Source organism: Callithrix jacchus, chromosome 13 (assembly GCF_049354715.1).
Source record: "Callithrix jacchus isolate 240 chromosome 13, calJac240_pri, whole genome shotgun sequence".
Taxonomy (NCBI): Eukaryota; Metazoa; Chordata; class Mammalia; order Primates; family Cebidae; genus Callithrix; species Callithrix jacchus.
This window is the reverse complement of record NC_133514.1, coordinates 92185268-92204922: the sequence shown is the minus strand read 5'-3', so window position 1 is coordinate 92204922 and position 19655 is coordinate 92185268. Positions and strand designations below refer to the sequence as shown.

At 39.1% G+C, this 19655-nt stretch overlaps 1 protein-coding gene across 10 annotated transcripts in view; it reads left to right on the top strand.

Annotated features, from left to right (window-relative positions):
* DYM (dymeclin) overlaps positions 1-19655 on the top strand; it is a 481767-nt gene that overhangs the window by 429069 nt on the left and 33043 nt on the right. For 2 of the 10 annotated variants that reach the window (XM_078348119.1, XM_035271020.3), the window contains one exon: positions 8096-8135. The exons of the other annotated variants lie outside the window; for them this stretch is intronic. In XM_078348119.1, coding sequence (XP_078204245.1) covers positions 8096-8135 — 40 coding nt within the window. The remainder of the gene's footprint in view (positions 1-8095; positions 8136-19655) is intronic. 10 annotated transcript variants of the gene reach the window in all.

Below are 19655 nucleotides of genomic sequence, written 5' to 3'. Positions count from 1 at the left end.
CAACTTGGATTCATTCTCTTCATCACATTCAGGTACACCTATCAAACGTAGATTAGGTCTTTTCACATAGTCCCATATTTCTTGGAGACTTTGCTCTTTCCTTTTTATCCCTTTTTTCTCTAATCTTGTCTTCCCATTTTATTTCATTGAGTTGGTCTTCGACCTCTGATATCCTTTCTTCTGCTTGATCAATTCAACTGTGAAAACTTGTGCATACTTCGCGAAGTTCTCGTATTGTGTTTTTCAGCTCCATTAATCCACTTACATCCCTCTCTAAATTGTCTATTCTCATTAGCATTTTGTCAAACCTTTTTTCAAGGTTCTTAGTTTCTTTGCATTGGGTTAGAACATGTTCTCTTAGCTCACAGAAGTTTCTTATTATCCACCTTCTGAAGCCTGATTCTGTCAATTCGTCACACTCATTCTCCATCAGGCCTTGCTCCCTTGCTGATGAGGAGCTGCAATCCCCTGTAGGAGGAGAGGCATTCTGATTTTGGGTGTTTTCCTCCTTTTTGTGCTGGTTTCTTCCCATCTTTGTGGATTTACCCACCTGTCATCTTTGTAATTGCTGACTTTAAGATTGGGTCTCTGAGTGGATGTCCAGCTTGTTGGTGATGAAGTTTTTTCTGTTTCTTAGTTTTCCTTTGGTGGACGCCCCTCCCTCACAGAGCTGGACCCTCCCGGGTTCAGCTGTGCTTGCTGTGAAACTCTCAATTCTCAGTGTTTCCAATTGCTGTTTTTTTGTGGGGGTGAGACCAGCTGAGCCTGATCACCTGGCTCCCTGTCTCAGGACCTTTTTGTTGTTGTTGTTGTTGTTGTTGTTGTTGTTGCTGTTTGTTGTTGTTGTTGTTGAACGGTCGATTCTCTCCTAGGTGTTCCAGTCGCCTGTTGAAAGGGCACCAGAATCTGTGTTATTTCCCTTGCAGCGACCCACTGCACCAGCTGAAACAGTGGCATTGAGATTTGTGGCACTTTTTTGCCTGGGAATCTCTTGGTCTGGCTCCCTGTTTCAGTCCCCTTTTCAATCAGCTGAATGGGCGACTCTGCCTTCCCAGACCTCCAAACACCAACTAAAAGGGCACCCAGTCCCATATACTCCGCACTGAGAACCACTGCGCCAGAGCGCTGGCAAAACAGCCACGCCGACCAAAAGAGTTGCGCTGTCAACCCATGGGGCTCCTCCACTGGGAATCTCCTGGTCCATGGGCAACAAAAATTCGTCTGGGAGTGTGGCGTCCACTCGCTCTCTGCGCTTTCACTGGGAGCTGCAATCCTGAGCTGCTGTTAATCGGTCATCTTGGCTCTCTCTCCAGATTTTATTTTCTAATTCCTTTAGTGAACATTCTTGTCCCAAGACCCCTTCCATGGCCATAGCAGATACTGAAGGTTAATCTTGTAGTTCACTGTAATACTTACCTCAAAGCAAAATGAATTAGTGTACAGCCTAAGTGCTTGAATGTTAATATTTGTTTATTTATTTTACTGTGTTCAAAAATAAAATGTTATTTATATTTGAGACAGTGACATATTTTTTAAAATGTAACCCTTTTCGCTTTTCAGAATTATGGCTGACTAGAGAAAATAATTGATCTATGGTAGGTCCCAGGCAGGTTGACTCTGGTTTAGAACAAGATCCTACTGAGGCCAAGGTCATGAGTAAGTTTCTTAAGTGGGCTAGTTAATTTGGTTCCGGAACATAGCAAGAAGTTGTATTCCTGACCTCAGCTTGCCATTTCACTTCATGGTTGCAAAAGGATACAGGATGAATGATTCAGTTTATAAAAAAAAAAAAAAAAAAAAATCTATCACCAGTACTGGAAAAGATTACATTTACTAAAATTACATTTACCCACAGATGGTGAGTCATCCTAGTTGGTTTAAATGATAGCATATTATTACCACAGATGTTACTAGGAAAAAAAAAAGCCTGTTTATCCGTACAATCAAGCCTTATCTCAATTATTTTAATCATCTTTTTGGATTGAGTGTTTATAATAAAATGAATCACTTAAAACCTCTAGAGTTTAATTCACAGAATACTACAGTATCTAAAGTTGACTGAAAATTGAAGCTGTGTGTTGAATAATATTTATATTATACTACATAACAGCACATTATAGTCTTTGGAGTCATTTACTAATATATACTGATAAAATAATTGTCAGGTATGTAATAATAGTTTTGTACATGATATTGATGTAAAAGTTGGTTTCAAATTGGAAATGCTGCCTTAATAAGCTCTCTGTGAAAATGTGGAATAATATATACTAATTGATTTGTTGTTTCTTAAAATATGTAAACACTTAGGAATTCAGAATTCTTTCCCACTACCTTCTGAGTTGTTGAGAGGATCACAGTGCCCCCTACTCGTGAGAAATTCACCAGCTAATGTTAGCTGAAGCTGATGAGCCAAAAGTTTCAGAAGTTTCCCTTGCATTGTAGAATTGAAGCCAAATTTGTAGAAGTAGTATTCTTCCAGTTTTGGGCAAGTAAACAGTAAGATCTGGAAGCCCATGGAAGAATAATTGACTTCCAACCAAATAAAATATTTTTCAATCAAATATTATTTGACGTAGCCTTCTAAAATATTTGTGTAATATCCTATGTGGGAATACATACTCTTTGGATAAATCTGTCTGTACAGTTAAACAACTTGGCTGTTCAGAGTAAATAGTATTAATATCATTCTAAACATTCTCCTCTTACTGGTATTCTGTGAAGTCTGGGAAAGGCAATACCAGGTAATTTTTTTTCCGGACCCTCCTGCTTAAATAGAGACCTAAAGAACAGGCTTTGAAATCCTGAGTCGCTTATTTCTCCTTTAGGGTTTGGAAGGAAATAAATAAAGTTAGTATATCCTCTGGGAGCCAACTTAGAAGCCGCAGCTCAAAGCTCTCACTGTCTGTATCCACAACAGGGCATGTTGCTGGCTCGCATTTCGCTTACTGTGGAGCAATTTGAATGTCATGGTGATGGGTCAGAATTCGTCCAGATCCGTGCGTGTTCTCATACCACTGCCACCTCAGATTTTATTATGTCGGGTTCCCAAGTCCCCGCTTTTCTTCAGTTTAGTGAATTATCTGTGTCATTTGAGGATTAAGAATTTTACTGTGTCTACTGTTTGAAAACTAGATTGTGCTTTTCAAGGGGAATTAACCAGAAGTAACTTACCTTTTAGTGTAAATAAAAAAGCATGGAATAATGTGTTATTGACATTAACCAAACTTTTCATTTACTCAAGACACTTGATAAGTCATAGGAATTAAAAGTAATTACCAGTTTCACACTAAATGATTTTTAAAGCATTCTTTTTATATCCACTTTTTAAACTACTTTCATGGTTGTCTTTAGTTGCATAAAGAAAATATCGAAAATTGGCTGGGCGTGGTGTCTCACGCATGTAATCCCAACACTTTGGGAGGACAAGGCAGGTGGTTCACAAGGTCAGGAGTTCGAGACCAGCCTGACCAAGTTAGTAAACCCCATCTCTACTAAAAATACAAAAATTAGCCAGGCATGGTAGTAGGTGCCTATAATCCCAGCTACTTGGGAGACTGAGGCAAGAGAATCACTTGAACCCGGGAGGCAGAGGTTGCAGTGAGCCAAGGTCGTGCCACTGCACTCCAGCCTGGGCGACAGAGCAAAACTCTGTCTCAATCAAAAAAAAAAAGAAAAGAAAAGAAAAAGGAAAATATAGAAAATTACACTAACTGAAATTTCAAGAGGTTTTTCACAGCTTCTTAATATCGACTTGCTTAAAACCTTTCCCCTTTCTCCGACTCGGGGTCTCTTCCCTATCTTACCCTAAGCAGTTCTCTACCCCTAGAGCAGATTCCTGAGTGCCTTGCTGGGACGGTCCCCTTGGAGTCCCACAGAAACAAGCGCAGCGTGTCCAGTCACTCTCTCCTGCCTCCACACACATCTGTGCTCCTTGGGTATCGCTACCTGTGGAAATATGAATAGCCAGCATCCTGCCTCTAACTTAAAAGTACTGTTATATTCCAAGCTCTAGACATTCCATTTCTCAAGTCATTCCTTTTCCTCCACATTGCCACCCTCCCATGTGGCTTCTCCACTTTTCCCCCACAGTCTATTGCTATAAACGCCTAATCAGGATCCCCACTTCCACGTTCTTCTTCCTCCCAGTTATCCTTAGCCCTTTTGCTGCCCATACACCCTGCTCTGATCCAGCATGCAAGGCACTAAGTTTTGTTCTTTTTCCTCCTATGGATCCCGTGCTCTAACCCTATCAGCCACTGGCCCATCACCAGGTGGGCAGAGTCCTTGCATGCCAGGCCTTCGTGTGTGCAGCTTCTGGGTTCTCACATTTTGTGGCCTGTCTGTCAGGAGGGCCTGTCGTGCTCCCTACTTTCTATGAAGCCCACTCTGATTCACCCGCACACACTCAGATGGTTTTCTCCACATTGCTGTGGCACCACGCAGGTCCCTCCGTTATAGCAAAAACCATCCCCCAGCACACCCATCTCATTCAATACATATTTGTAGGGTAAATTAACTTCTCCACTCTGCCTCTGGATTCCTATTTCTCGCCTTCTTCTCAGCCAAAATCCTGATTCCTCCTTTGGTCCTTCAACTCTCCTTATTCACTGCATGGCATTAGCGCGGAACATTAAAGGAGGGACTCTTCTTGGCGAAGAGTGAGGCTTTTCTTTATGGCATGCTGTCCCAAAGCCCCATCAGCCCAGGCTCTTGAGTGGAAGACGAAGGGTCTCTTACCACTAAGCTTTCCCTGCCAGTTGGTTTTCCAGTATTTGGCCCTGTTTCTACCACCCTTCCCTGCTGTCCCCAGATTTGCTTCTCAGGATATGTGCACTCATCTGTCCCTTTACATTAATTTTCATCATCATGATCATCACCAGTATCACCTGTAATATACAAACAAGCATCTCTTACAAATGTGGTTTGTTTCTTCCTACCACAGCTTGTTATTTTACCCTCACTTTGACCATAGCATTGCTAGGATGTTGGGGAAGCAGAAGTGTGTAAGACACCACCCCTCCCCTCAGAAAAATGTATCACCTTTGAGGAGAGAAAGGCACACCTTTGCATTGCACAGCTGAATAGAGCAGGGCAGTTTATGCTTTGTGTTAAATGAATGGTGTAGAAGTTCTGGAAGAAGGAACAGAGACACCACTGGAAAGAACTTGTCAGGGAAGGTTTAAGAGAAACCTGGACTTGACTTTCTCTGTCTTAAAGGTTTCCATAAAGCCAAGATGAAAGAGAAATCCAGGTGGGGAAATTTGTGTGTGACTGCAAGAGAAGGTCCAAGGCAAGTTCAGTTTAGTGTCCTACTGGAACAACAGGACTCCCCTAATTCTCTCTGCTATATTAATGTGGCTTGTATTACTTAATGATACAATAATTAGTCCAGTGGCTTTCAACCTTTTTAGACTACCACTCACAGCAAAAAATACATTTTACAGCATGATGCAGTTCACACATTTATATACAACTGAAATAAAAGTTTCATAAAACAGTACTTACCTTCATTGAACATGATGGGCTCCATTATTTCCTATTGTTTCTTTTTTTAAAATTGCTGGTCAAACCTATTAAATTGATTTAATGGTTCACTATTATTTAGTAACTCAGAATTTTAAAAATAATGTATCAAATCACTGTTTCTCAAAGTGTGATCCTCGTATCAGCAGTATCAACATCCCCTAGGAACTTGCTAGAAATGCAGGTTCTCGGGCCCTACCCCAGACCTATGGAATTAGAATCTGTGGGGCAGGGGCAGTAGGCACTTTAACATCAGCCCCAGTGTGAACTGATGCCTGCTTCAGTTTGAGAAGCACAGCACTAGATAATTCCTCCAAGCATACCTGCCCTCTTCACCCTTAGAGCCTTGCCTGGATCACTCTCCCTGCTCCAGATATCTGCTGACCTCATTTCTGCATCTCCTTCAAGTCTTTACTCTCATGAGCAAATGAAATCTCTCTATGAGACCTGCACGACCTCTCAGTTTACGTTTCTGCACTCCCAGTCCCCTAATCCTACTCTATGTTTTCTTTTTTCACATCAGTTGTCATCTATCATAATGTATAATTATTTGCTATTATCCTTTCAGATAATGTAAGCTCCAGGAGGCCAGGAGTCTTCATATTTTGTTCGCTGGGTTTTCTGAAATATACCTGGCACATACTGGGCACTTTAATATTTGCTCAATGGGAGGGAGGGAGGAAATGAGAAAGAGAAGGATACCAACGAAGAATGGGCCTGTTGACCATAAAATGCTGCTTCATATAAAACATTCTTTGAAGAAAGGCTCTCCATAGACTCTTGAAAGGTCGGTTTTTATTCCAAAATATGATAAAGAAGCTCAGTGAGAACTGAAGGCCTTGGTCACTTTGTTGGAACAGTCGCTTTTTAAAAGTCTGTGTTATTCCACACATGCATTCTTACATGTGAAGACCTCTGCTTTAGTAGATAAAGCAATAATCAGTAAGCTAATTCCTATGTAAATTGGCCTTACTAAATGTTTAATAGTTTCTCAGGGGTTCTCTTCTTGACTGTCACCTGCAGTGAGTTCAAGCAGAATAAAATATTCTGATTTATGCTATGAGGATAAATTTTTCAAGTGATCTCAATTTTTTCCCTATTTCTGAACCTTTCTCAGATGGTGAAGAGCATGGAGGGCCTGTCAGGCTCTATGAGGGTCCAATAAAGAGCCACTGTTTGCTTTTTCTGGTTCATTCTCTCTACTTTCCCTGATGCATGTAGAGCATGCATGTGCTCAGGGCCTGACAGAAACTGACAGGAGCCGAAGCCTCTGGCATCTGACTGGGAAGGTTGAGGAGACCGAATGCCTGGCACCGTCCACCAGCCCAGTAGCAAAGCCTCTTCTTCAGTCTAGGTCTGCTGCTAGCTTATAACTAATTTAATTATACAAATGACATCATTCGACCTTTTTCTCCGATATTTCTTTTTATCACTTTAGACTTTTTAAAAAAAATTGTTTTCTCTCTTTCCTGAAATGTTGTTACCTTTTTTCTGTGGGATGAGAACTAGGAAGCATTCAGCATAAAGGGGAAAGCTCTGTGCTGGGCTTCTGTCCTCAAAAGGGAGACATTTCACCAGGCCCAAGGTGATCTGAGCAGAATTCGACAATCACGGTGGTTCTCCTGCCCGTTCTGACTCTCCTTGAGTTTCTTGTTCAGTAAAGACAAACATCAAGTCTTATAAGTTACATCTGCCTCCCATGGAACAGTAAACACATGCTCATAAATGACTCCAGAAACTACTAGAATAATGTAGCACCCGATCCTTAGGACCATTTAATCCCCATATGAGAAATGTTATGTTGTGAACTCCATGACCTCTCACGCACATGTGCACACACACACATTTGCAGGATGTCACTACAGTTTTCCAAGTCACCAGTTTTACACGTTGAGAAGGAAGCAAATGGGCAATCTTAGCCAAGGCCAGTCCCTCAGTTGAATCCCTCAGAGTCATTTTGCAAGGACTGTAGGAAAGCACAATAGAACACCCATAATGTTGATACTAGAATCTCTTCTATTTGGGGATTATGTAAGAAGGATTCTGGTCACATTGATTCTCCCTCCACCAAAATGAGGATTTCAAGAGAATTCTCTTAATTAATGAACAGTCACCTGGGGCACTCTTTTCAAATGCAGGTTCTGGATCCCACCTGAGATTCTAACCTAGAAGACGGGATGAACTGAGGAATCTGTCTGGTTAAACAGTTCTTTGAGCATTGCTGTTAACCTGCCAAAATAGAAAATCTTTTACGTGTAACCCAAATATAAGATGAGAATTACTGTAAAATGAGACAGAGTAGTAAAATTCCATTAATGAAGTCTGTGGTCTTTTAAATGTTGCATATGCTCTTCCGTCTGACATAAGTATCCCTCTTTGGCTGGGCGTGGTGGCTCACGCCTGTAATCCAGGCACTTTGGAGGGTAAGGCAGGCAGATCACCTGAGGTTGGGAGTTCAAGACCAGCCTGACCGACATGGCGAAACCCCGTCTTTATAAAAAAATAAAAATAAACATAAATAATTATCCCTCTTTTGACTCAACTTCCTTTTTCTTTGTTGTTTACTATTCAGGTAACTTTAATTGAGGACTTGCTCTATACCAGGTGCTTTGGTAGGTATTTTTATATAGGTGATCTCATTTAGTCTCCCTAACAATTCTATGAGGTGTAAGGATAATTTGCCTTCTGCAAGTGAGGAAACTGAGGCTAAGGAGTTTATTGGAGCCAGGTTCAGTGACTCATGCCTGTAATCCCAGCAATTTGAGAGGCTGAGGCAGGATCACTTGAGCTCAGATGTTTGAGACCGTCTGGGAAACATAAGGAGACCTCATCTCTATTAAAACTCCCCGTCGACTTGGTGCGTGCCAGAAAATTAGCCTGGTGTAGTAGCACATACCTAAATTCCCACCTATTCAAGGGGCTGAAGCAGGAGGATCACTTGGGCCCTGGAAGTCAAGGCTGCAGTGAGCCCTGATCCTGCCACTGTACTCCACCCTAGGTGACAGACAAGATTATTTTAGTCCCTCTTATCTTTGAGCTATAGATTTCAGCTGTTCATTCTTTCAAATCCTAAATTTTTGCTTCCTCTTAACCCATTTGCTTTTAGACCAATTTATGTAACTGAAAGCATACATAATACATCAAATTAAGTTCTTGAGTTTGACAATATCTGCACTCAGTGTTGTAGAGTAACCTTTGAAACTTCTGAAAGTTGTGTCCATTGCTGCTTTATGGAGTACCGAAAAGCTGATAGGCCTTTCTTGTACCTGATACTGAAACTGCAGTAAACATGCAGTGGCTTAATGTCATATTTACTTTCTGGCTAATCATTCTTGATAAACAGGCTAATCCATGGTATTCATTATAAATGTCTTATATTATTTTTGTTTAATTAAATATATATTAGGTTTCTAAGCAGTTTGTAAGCAGTTTTTTTCCTTGCAATGGGTAAGTAAATTAAGTATAGTTTTTACTTTGTAATTCTAGAATAGAAAAATTTAGTCTTTATTATTGCATCTTGAATATAGTCAGAAAAAACTAAAACACTTCAATGAAAAGTGATAAATAATCTGATTTTTTTGGTAGCAAAATAAATCTTGCAGGCCAGGTATGGTGGCTCATGCCTGTAATCTCAGCACTTTGGGAGGCTGAGGCCGGCAGATCAAAAGGTCAAGAGATCGAGACCATCCTGGCCAACACGGTGAAACCCCATCTCTACTAAAAATACAAAAGTTAGCTGGTCATGGTGGCATGCACCTGTAGTACCACCTACTCAGGAGGCTAAGGCAGGAGAATCGCATGAACCTGGAAGGTGCAGGTGGCAATGAGCCAAGATCAGGCCGCTGCACTCCAGCCTGGGTGATAGACCTGAGTGACAGAGTGAGACTCCGTCAAAACAAACAAACAAACAAACAAACAAAATGGAAACAGTTATCCTTATTTGTCTGTCTCTTCTGTTAGATTTGTCCAAATATTGGACCAATATTGCACGAACTTCCTTATCTCTAATATAATGTCAGTTACTGGATTGTGAAACTCACTCCCAGCATGTTCTACTTGTCCCACTTGAATATCTACTCTCTTAAAAGCCCAACATTAAAAATGGTAAGTTGTACACTGTCTCTGTCTAGAAATAATCTTTGCTCATCAAAGCATGGTTTTTCAAATCGAAATTACCCTATTATATTTAAAATATGAAATAGTTTACTTAAAGTCAGCTTTTCTTTGGTGTAAGATAAGTTAAACTTGAGATGGGTTTGGTGTTAAATTATATTGTTACTCACTAGTCTCACAGTGAAATTGGAAGGAACATATTTTATACCCAATTTAAGAAGTTTATTGAGTCATAAGAATAATTCCCTATTTCTGGCCATACGTCATATCTAGAACATAGTCAAGATCTCACCTACTAATAAATCCAACCCCTCTTTTTTTTTTTTTTTTTTGTCTTGAGAGAGAGTCTCACTCTGTTGCCCAGGCTGGAGTGCAGTGGCACAATCTTGACTCACTGCAACCTCCGCCTCCCGGGTTCAAGAGATACCCCTGCCTCAGCCTCTCGAATAGCTGGCACTACAGGCATGTGCCACCATGCCCAGCTAATTTTTTGTATTTTTAGTAGAGCCGGGGTTTCACCGTGTTAGCCAGGATGGTCTTGATCTCCTGACTTCATGATTCGCCAGCCTCAGCCTCCCAAAGTGTTGGGATTAGAGGTGTGAGCCACCACACCCAACCTCTACTTTTATTTTTAACAGTGTAAATTGAAAGATCATATATACAAATAAACTATAGATGTATTTTTTTAAATAATAGTTACAAAGTAAATAATCATATAATGGCTATTTAGATCAAGAAAAGGTCAATCCCAACAGCCCAGAAGTCCCAATATACCCTCTAGAAGTAAAAACTCTCCTGATTTTGGGGATACCTGTCATCACTGTCTTCATAATTTTACCATCTGTGTGTATATTTCCAAACGATGTGGTTTCTAATTCTGACCTTTTCATAAATGAAACCATGCACTGTATTTTCCTTTGCAACTTTCTTCTTTCACTCAACATTGTGTTGATGAGAGACATTTATGTTGTTAGACAACATTTGTTCCTGTCCACTGAGGTATTGGTATTACATTATGTAAATAGTTCAGGTTACCCATTCTGCTATTGATAGACATCTAGATCATTTAAAATTTTGAGCTACAAAAAAATTCCCCAAAATAAATGAAGTAAAACCTGAAATAACTGAAAAGAAGTAGAGATAATTCAAAATAATAGTTGGAGACTTTGATACCCCAATAATAGAACATAGAAAGACAGCAAGAATGTAGAGTTGAACAGCACCATTAACCAGCATGATCTAACTGACATCTACAGAGCATCCACCCAACAGCAGCAGAATACATATTCTTTTCAAGTACACATGGAACACTCTCCAGGATAGACCACGTGTTGGGTCACAGAACAAGTCTCAAATTTGAAAGGAATGAAATCATACAGATATGTTTATTGACCAAACATAATTAAATTAGAAATCAACAAAAGAAAGGTATTTTCAAAATTGAATATTTGGAAATTAAGCAACATACTTTTAAAGGAAAATTTAAAAACAGTTTGAATGAAATGAAAATGAAAATACAGCATATCAAAATATGTGGGATACAGTTCAAGTGGCGCTTAGAGGAAAAGTTATAACTTTAAATCCTACATTAGAATAAAAGAAACATCAGATAATCTAAGCTTCTACCTTAAGAAACGTTAAAAAAAAAAAAGTAAAGTAAACCTCACATAAGCAAAAGGGCAGAAATCGTAAAGATTAGAGCACAAATCAATGAAATAGGAAACAGAAAAACAGTAGATAATATCAGTAAAACCAAAAGCTGATTCTTTCAAAAGATCAATAAAATAGATAAGACTTTACCTAGAATGAGCAAGAAAAAAAGAGGAGACACAGATTACCAAAGAATGAAAAAAGGGCATCATTACTAATCCTGCAGAAATTAAATATAAAGGAATACAATATTAGAAACAAGTTTAAACAAATTAAACGTTATAGATGAACAATTCTTAGAAAGATACAAACTATCAAAACTGATTTAAAAAGAAATGTAAAAACTGAATAGACCCCTCACTTTTTTTAATGCATTAGTAATTAAAATCTTCTTATAAAGAAGAACACAGGCTCGTGTGTCTTTACTGGTAAATAGTTTTGCAAAGAAATAGTGTGTATCCTACACAGACTCTTTCAGAAACTAGAGTAGGAGAAAGAAATGCTACCCAGCTAATTCAGGGAGGCCTGTATGATCTTGATAACAAAACCAGACAAAGACATCACATGAAAAGAACAGACTGGTATCTCTCATGAATAGAAACACAAAAATATTCTTCACAAAACATTAACGAACTGACACCAGCAGTGTATAGAAAGGATTATACACCATAACCAAGTCAGATTTATCCCAGGAATAGAAAATTAGTTTAATATCCAAAACTAAAATAGCATAATATGTCATATTAGTAGAATAAAGGACAAACCACATGATCATTTTAATAGACCAAGAATGAACAAACCACAACCCACAGGCCAAATCCTGCCTGCCACCTATTTTTGTAAATACAGCTTTCTTGGAACACAGCTACACCCACTTATTTATGTATTATCTGTGTCTGCTCTCACATGACAGTAGCAGTCAGGTAGTTGTGACGAAGATCATATGGCTCACAAACCCTCAAATGTTTATTACTGGGCCCTTTATGGAAAATGTTTGCCGACCCCCACAATACACACAGACAAAACCTAACATCTGTTCATGATAAAAAAATTCTCACAAAAGTAGGAATATAAGGCAACTTCCTCACCTGACAGTGGGCACCTGGAAAAAACCTACAGCTAATGTCACACATAATGATGAAAGACTAAATTATTTTTCCACTGATCAGAAACAAAGCAAGAATGTCCGCTCCCAGCACATCTACTCAGCATTGTGCTTGAGGCCCTAGAAGAGCATACAACAAGATAAACAAATCAAATGCATACAGATTAAAAAACGAATAAGTAGGCCTGGCACAGTAGCTCATGCCTATAATCCCAGCACTTTGGGAGGCCAAGGCAGGCAGATCACGAGGTCAGAGTTCAAGACCAGTCTGACCAACATGGTGAAATTTTAGTCTCTGCTAAAACTACAAAAATTAGCAAGGCGTGGTGGCATGTTCCTGTAATCCCAGCTACTCAGGAAGGTGAGATAGGAAAATAGCTTGAACCCAGAGGTGGTGGTTGCAGTGAGCAACGATCCCCCACTGCACTCCAGCCTGGGCGACAGAGCAAGACTCCATCTCAAAAAAAAGAATAAGTAAAACTGTCTGTATTTGGCCAAGTATAGTGGCTCACGCCTGTAATCCCAACACTTTGGGAGGCCGAGGTGGGAAGGACAGCTTAAGGCCAAGAGTTTGACAACCCCTGGGCAACATAGCGAAACCACATCTTTATATTAAAAACAACAAGAAAAACAATATTTGCAGGTGAAATTATCCTGTTTATGAAAATCTTAAGGAATCCATAGCACAACTAATAGAACCAATAAATGAGCGTCAGAAGTTGCTGGGTAAAAGATCAGTGTACAAAAATCAATTGTGTTTCTTTATACTAAAAACAATGCTGTATGGACAGTGGTATTCTGTCAGTATTGAAATGGAACATATGCGTCTGTTCGATTTCAGATCCAAACTGCTATCCAAAATAGTTGTGTCCATTTATATTTCCATCAAGAGTATTTGAGGGTTCTTGTTTTTCTACATACTCAAAAAAAGATATCATCCTTTTATTTTTCAATCCAGTGGCTGTGTGTAAGTATCTGTAGTCCTATACATTCTTTCTACTTTTCTGCTTCTTAGAAGATTTACCTCTTGCTTCTGTAAGTGCTATCTAAAACAGAAAGCTATTCTGGCTCCTTAACTGCCTCTAGACAGACACTGGGGATTACTGCTTTGTCTTCACCATCCCCTAAATATAGGTCTACCTTATCATTATGTCTTTCACACTCTTGGCCAAGACAGTCTCATCAGCCCTCCACTCTTATCCGCATTGAGCCACGTGCTCTTGCCACAGCATTACTTGCATTTTTCTACCTCTGTACCTTTGGATATGCAACTTCCTGTCTTTCTTTGAAATTATACCCATGTTTCAAAAAGCAATGCCAACACCCTCTCTCCAAGTTCTTCTTTACCATTTTGTACCGTTTTTATCTCTTGCTACCTTGTGTATTAATACATGTGTATGTATTTTAATCTCATTTCATTTTTAAGTTCATTGCTGTGTTTTCTATGTTTATGTCCCTCCATAGCATCCTGACATAATACACTACCTTGCACAGAATAGCTACTCATTAAACATTGCTGAATAAAGTAATGCACCGTGGTTGAAAATAGGCTTGGGAATTAAGTTTTTGCTTCTAGGTATCATGACCCTACCAGGTAATACACCCTACAGGAAACAACTATAACGTCTGAACATATAATACAAAACACAACTACCTGAAGATACTGGAAAGTGAATAGAAGCAAAGCATTTCAGGCTGTTGATGCTCATTTAGAGGAGAGGAGACAGGAAGCTATATACGTACATTTCTATTTCCATGGCTTTTAGCCTGGGACCAAGGACGGTCCATGTAGTTCATGGTATGGTAGGAAGCACCTCACATGGAAGACTCTTGATATTTCTGACCTGGGAAACCACAGAAGAGAAACTGGGAAAGCATGGATGCCAAAGAGAATAGAAGAATCCCGGAAGGGAAAGAGCTGGAAGGGAATCCCCAAACTGCCTGTCTACATCTGACTTGTCCCTGAATCATAGCAGCTCAGCCAGAGACCAAAACTCTGAACTAAGACCAGCTCCGAAGATACAGAAGAGTGAGCAGATGCAGAGACTCTCGTGAAGAGGGTGCACTCTTCACTTGGAGGATGGAAGATAACAAACCTTCTTCCTGACACTTTTGGCCTTGGGCTGGCTGCAGTCACAGCATCACACTGCACACAGAGCAGAGGTGGGGCACATGTGGAAAAGTAGCAGGGCCTTTCTGGCCTGAAAAACCAGAAAAGAGAAGTTGAGAATCCATAAACTCTGAAAATCGTGAAGGAATCCCAGAAGAGAGTCAGAGAAAGGGATCCTTAAACTCTGCCTGTCCACGTCTTTGACTAAACCTCAAACCACTCGTCTGCAGAACAAACTTTAAGCAGCCCAGCCAAAGACAAAAAATCTAAACAGAGACGGAGCTGCTGCTCAAAATACAGAGTTTTCAGTACTAGCCCAGACAAGAATCTCTACAATGTAATATTAATATTATTCAGGATACAACCCAAAATATCCCAACAGCCACAGAATCAAAAATATGGAACACATTTTCTACATACAACTGGAGTTCTACCCCAAGATGAACCAGATGTTAGAACTAACAAAGATTTTAAAGTAACTACTGTGGCTTTCCTCAGTTTTTTCTTTGCATGAAACTTGTTTTTAATGCATGAAAATTTCCGCAGAGAAAGGAGATGGCTCAGCGGAGAAATAGAAACAATTTAAAAGGGCCAAATGGAAAAAAGACAGACATTTGCAGATATGAGATGCTAACACCAAGCAGAATAAACCCAAAGAATCTCATGTCAAGGCATTTTAGCATCAAAACTGTTGAAAACCAATAATAAAAAACAAGAAAATCAACAAAGTATAACATAGTACCAAGTTCCCTTATGTGGGAACACCAACTCAATTAACCTCTCACTTCTCATTAGAAGTCATAAAGTCTCAAAGAGAATGGAACGATGCTAAAGGAAGTTCTTCAGGCTGAGCAAAAATGATGCCAGATGGAAACTCAGGCTTTCAGAGAAGAAAGAAAAATATTTACAACAAGTAGTAAATATCTAAGTAAATGCATAACATTCATATTTATATTTTTCATTCTATTTCCCTTCTTCCCTCCCTCCCTCCCTCCCTCCCTCCCTTTCTTCCCTTCTTTCTTCTTAATTTTTAAATAAACTAAAATTCCTAAATGACATAGTGGCAAGCACCTGACATGGGAAACTTGGTATTTGTGGCCTAGAAAAGCACAGGAGAGAAGCTGGGAAAGTATAAATACTGAAGAGAGTAGAAGAATCCCAGAAGGGAAAAAGCTGGAAGGGAATAACCAAAATTATCGCATTGCCTTTTAGGATTCATAATCTATGTGGATGTATATATAACAACCATAGCATGCAGGAGAGGAGAGGAGGGAAATGGCCCTGTATGGTTGTGAGAGTTGTATATTTTACATGAAGTAGTGTATTTTAATTTTTGTGGGTACATAGGTATATGTATTTATGGGATACGTGAGATTTTTTTGATACAGGCATGCAATATGAAATGAGAATGGGGCTATCTGTTCCCTTGAGGACATTTATCCTTCGAGTTACAAACAATCCAGTTATTCTCTTTAAGTTATTTTAAAATGTGCAGTTAAGTTATTGATTATGGTCACTCTAAATAGTATATTATTACCTGTAAGTTGACTGTGGAAAGTTAAGAACGTATATTGTAATCTCTAGGGCAACCACTAGAAAAGTAATAAAAAATAAATAAGTAAATAGCTCAAAAGCCAACAAGAAAATTAGAATTCTTAAAAACATTCAAGTAATTTTTTCCCCAAAGCAGGAAAGGAGGAACAAAGTGAGAGGATTCGAGTAGAAAACAAAACATAACATGGCAGACTGAAACCTAACCACATCAGTAATTACATAAATTCTCATGGACCAAACACTCATTGAAAAGCAAGAATTGTCAGAATGGATAAAATAACCCAATTGTGTGCTGTCTGCAAAGGACATGCTTTAAATATAATAATATAGGTTGAAAGCAGATAAGCAAGAGGTACCATGCAAACAGTAAGCATAAAGTGGCTTTACTAGTATCGCATAATACAGATTTCAAAACAAAACCAAAGGTGAATAGGGTTATTTCTTAATGATCACAGGGACAATTCAGCAGGAAGACAGCAACCACAAATGCGTATGTGCCAATAACAGCTAAAATATGAAACAAAAAGGTGACAGACAACTCCACTATGCTGCAGACTTAAACAATAGAACATCTAGACCATAAAAACTTACTGAAGACATAGAAGATCTGAAAAATACTTGCAGCCACCTCGCATTGATTGATACTCCCAGAACATTTCACCAGACAATGGCAGAAATTCACTTTCTTTTCAAATGTATGTAACACATTAAGATACATCCCATTTTGAGCCATAGAACAGATCTCAATAAGTTTAAAAAATTAGAATTATCAAAGCTAAATTGATGAAATCAATAAAATGCTAGAAAAAGCAAAACTGAGAGAGAAAGCAGATCTGTGACTCCCTTGGGCCCAGGGGGACAGCACAGATAATCATGTGCAAAGAGGCAGGAAGGGGCTTTCTACTCTGCATCTTAATTGTGTGGTCACACAATTGTATACAAATGATGAAATTTATGAAATTGAACACTTAAAATTAGTGAATTTATCATGTGATCATTTCAAGAGGCCAAAAAATAGGGAAACAGTTTGGTCATTTTCATCTAACAAATGCCAGAGTTCGATTTTAAACTGTAATTAGAGACCAGAAAAACATTTAAAAGGGAAAAAAGTACTTCTGTGAAGCTCCTGTGTTGTGCAGGGTACCATATGTTTCACCACTTGAGATGAGCTAATTTATGGTAGAGTGTTTAAAGAGTCCAGCTTTTTTGGAAAAAGGAACTATATGCAAGTTAAGCTTCTAAGGAGGACTTAGGAGCATTCTTTCTCCACATTCCTTCTTGCACAGCCCAGAACTAGTCTTGTAACAGGAGAAAAGCTAAGAAAGAACCACCCTGAAAAAAACCAAGCTTCTTTTTGTGCAACGAGAAGAAGATTTTTTGTCTAAGCATATAATCTGTTAAAAAGCGATCAGGGCTGACAGCAGCCGTCTGTTCTGTGGCATCCACAGCCTCTCTCTGGTGTTCCCAGGGAGAATTCTGGTAATAACTGCTACCACATTTTTGTAGTACCTTCATGGGTTGTTTTAAAACGGAATGTACAATTCACTTCTTCCCAGGTGTTGTCAGGATGTGAACATGCGACACTTTATGCTGTTATTACATTTTACATGATCACTCTTTATATAAAAAGTAAAATGGCTCTAGAAAATTATTTTATATCTCCCCTACTCTCAAAACCTAAACAAAACAGTGCTTCCTATTACATTGGTGTTGTGAATTACTTGAACTATTACAATAGCATGTTTCGCCAAAACATATTTCCGTAGTTTACTTTTGGCATAATATCGGCAGCATGGAGAGTAAATCAAAACCAGGAAATAATTTACAGTGTCGTCTCAAAGTAGAAAGGCATGGCACTTTTTCTTAATGGGTCTTTCAGACTCAAAGCTTAAAATATCATAATATTTTTCCTATGATTGCAACTTTTTATATTTATATATCTCTACAGACACATACACACAGATACACACACACAGATACAGACGGAGAAAGATTATTCCCCAAAATGAAAATATTTACTTTGAGCAGTAAGATTAAGGATGGGTGGATTCGTTGGTTGATCAGTTTTCCTTTGCTTTTTTGAAACTTAATGTTGTTATACTGCCTCTGTAGGAACAGCGTGCCCCTGCTAACACATTTCTGACATTGCCTTATCAAAATGGAGAATAAACATTGCCACAGCCCCAACATAGGAAAATGTGTTATCAAGCTTTTAAGTGTATGGGATTTTAACTCTTCTCATGTTATATCAGTTCTTTACTGTAAACTAGCCAGAATATTTCCCAGCAGAAAACAGTAAGTGTGTCTTCCACTGGAAAGAGCACTTCATAAAACTTGTTTCACTACAAAACAGAGTAAACAGTCTTTTGATCCCTTCTTCTTCCCCACATCAGAACTTAAACTGCCATTCCTTGTTTCCAAGACTCACAGTAATAAATGTTTTGAATTTTCCGTGTTGGAAAAATTCTGACATGAAATTATCTACTACCCACACCATCAAAATGAGGATGAGGCTGTGTGTCTGTAGTTTTACTCGTACCATGGTCATTTTCCCAAGTAAGGATCCAGAAATGTGTATTTTCCTCTTGACCCTGCCATCGATTCCCTGTTTATTCCTCACTGAATCCTTCCTTTTCTACATTTCCTTGGCTTCATAATGGACATATTTGCTCACTTCAATTAAAGATTCCTGAGTGACCCTGATCCTTGGATGAAAATTCTGAAGAGAGGTATAAGGAATAATGGGACAGGAGTAGGGGCATATCCCACAGCAGTGTTCAGAAACAAACCAGCATTCAGGCTTTGTCTGCCCCCAGCCAAGCCAGCACAACCTCCTCCTCAGGGGCTACAAACTCAGCCCTTGAAGGGACAGTATTGGGACTCGTGCTGATGGACAGAAACCAAGAAGGAAGAGAAAGCAACTGCAAGAGGGAATGTCCCTGGCTCCTCCTCGTCATAAGTACTTGAGGTCCCTAGGTTTATGGGTCCTCACTGATTATCTAGCTGTAAAAATTCATGCTGTCCATCTTCTCCAACAAGGAGACAGAAGTGGAAGCTAGGTTCCTGGCTTCCTGATTTGGGAGTTGATGAGCACACCCAGCTTATCTGCCTCCCCCATTGCTTCTCAGCAGCCCCTTCCTCAGGACTCTGTGAGTCCTGCCTTTGCCTTGGTGGTCTCAACATTAGTGTACTTTTAAGCCTTCTCTCCCCTCTATGCAACATCCATCCACATCTGGCTTCTGAATTTGAGATGATCTGAAAGCAACCATATTCAAAAGAAAACAGAAAAACATTTTAGTTCTCTTGGAACTCATTGTATAAGAAACTCATGTTCTTTGCAGAATATTTACAAGAAATGGTTCTTCAGATTAATTAGAGGTCTCAGATTTGCTTTTGGCCTTTAAAAGCCAGTCGTCATTTGTAGCTCTGTTCTACAAAGCACTGATGAGTATCCTCTAAATAACTCAGTTTTCATGTTATGAAGCAGACTAATTCTCCTACCATAGGTAATGAGCCCTATTTTTGAATCAGACCTTTTGATTTTTTCAGTTTGGCTTATTTTCTGAATATAAAAGTACTTTGCACAATTATTATATACGT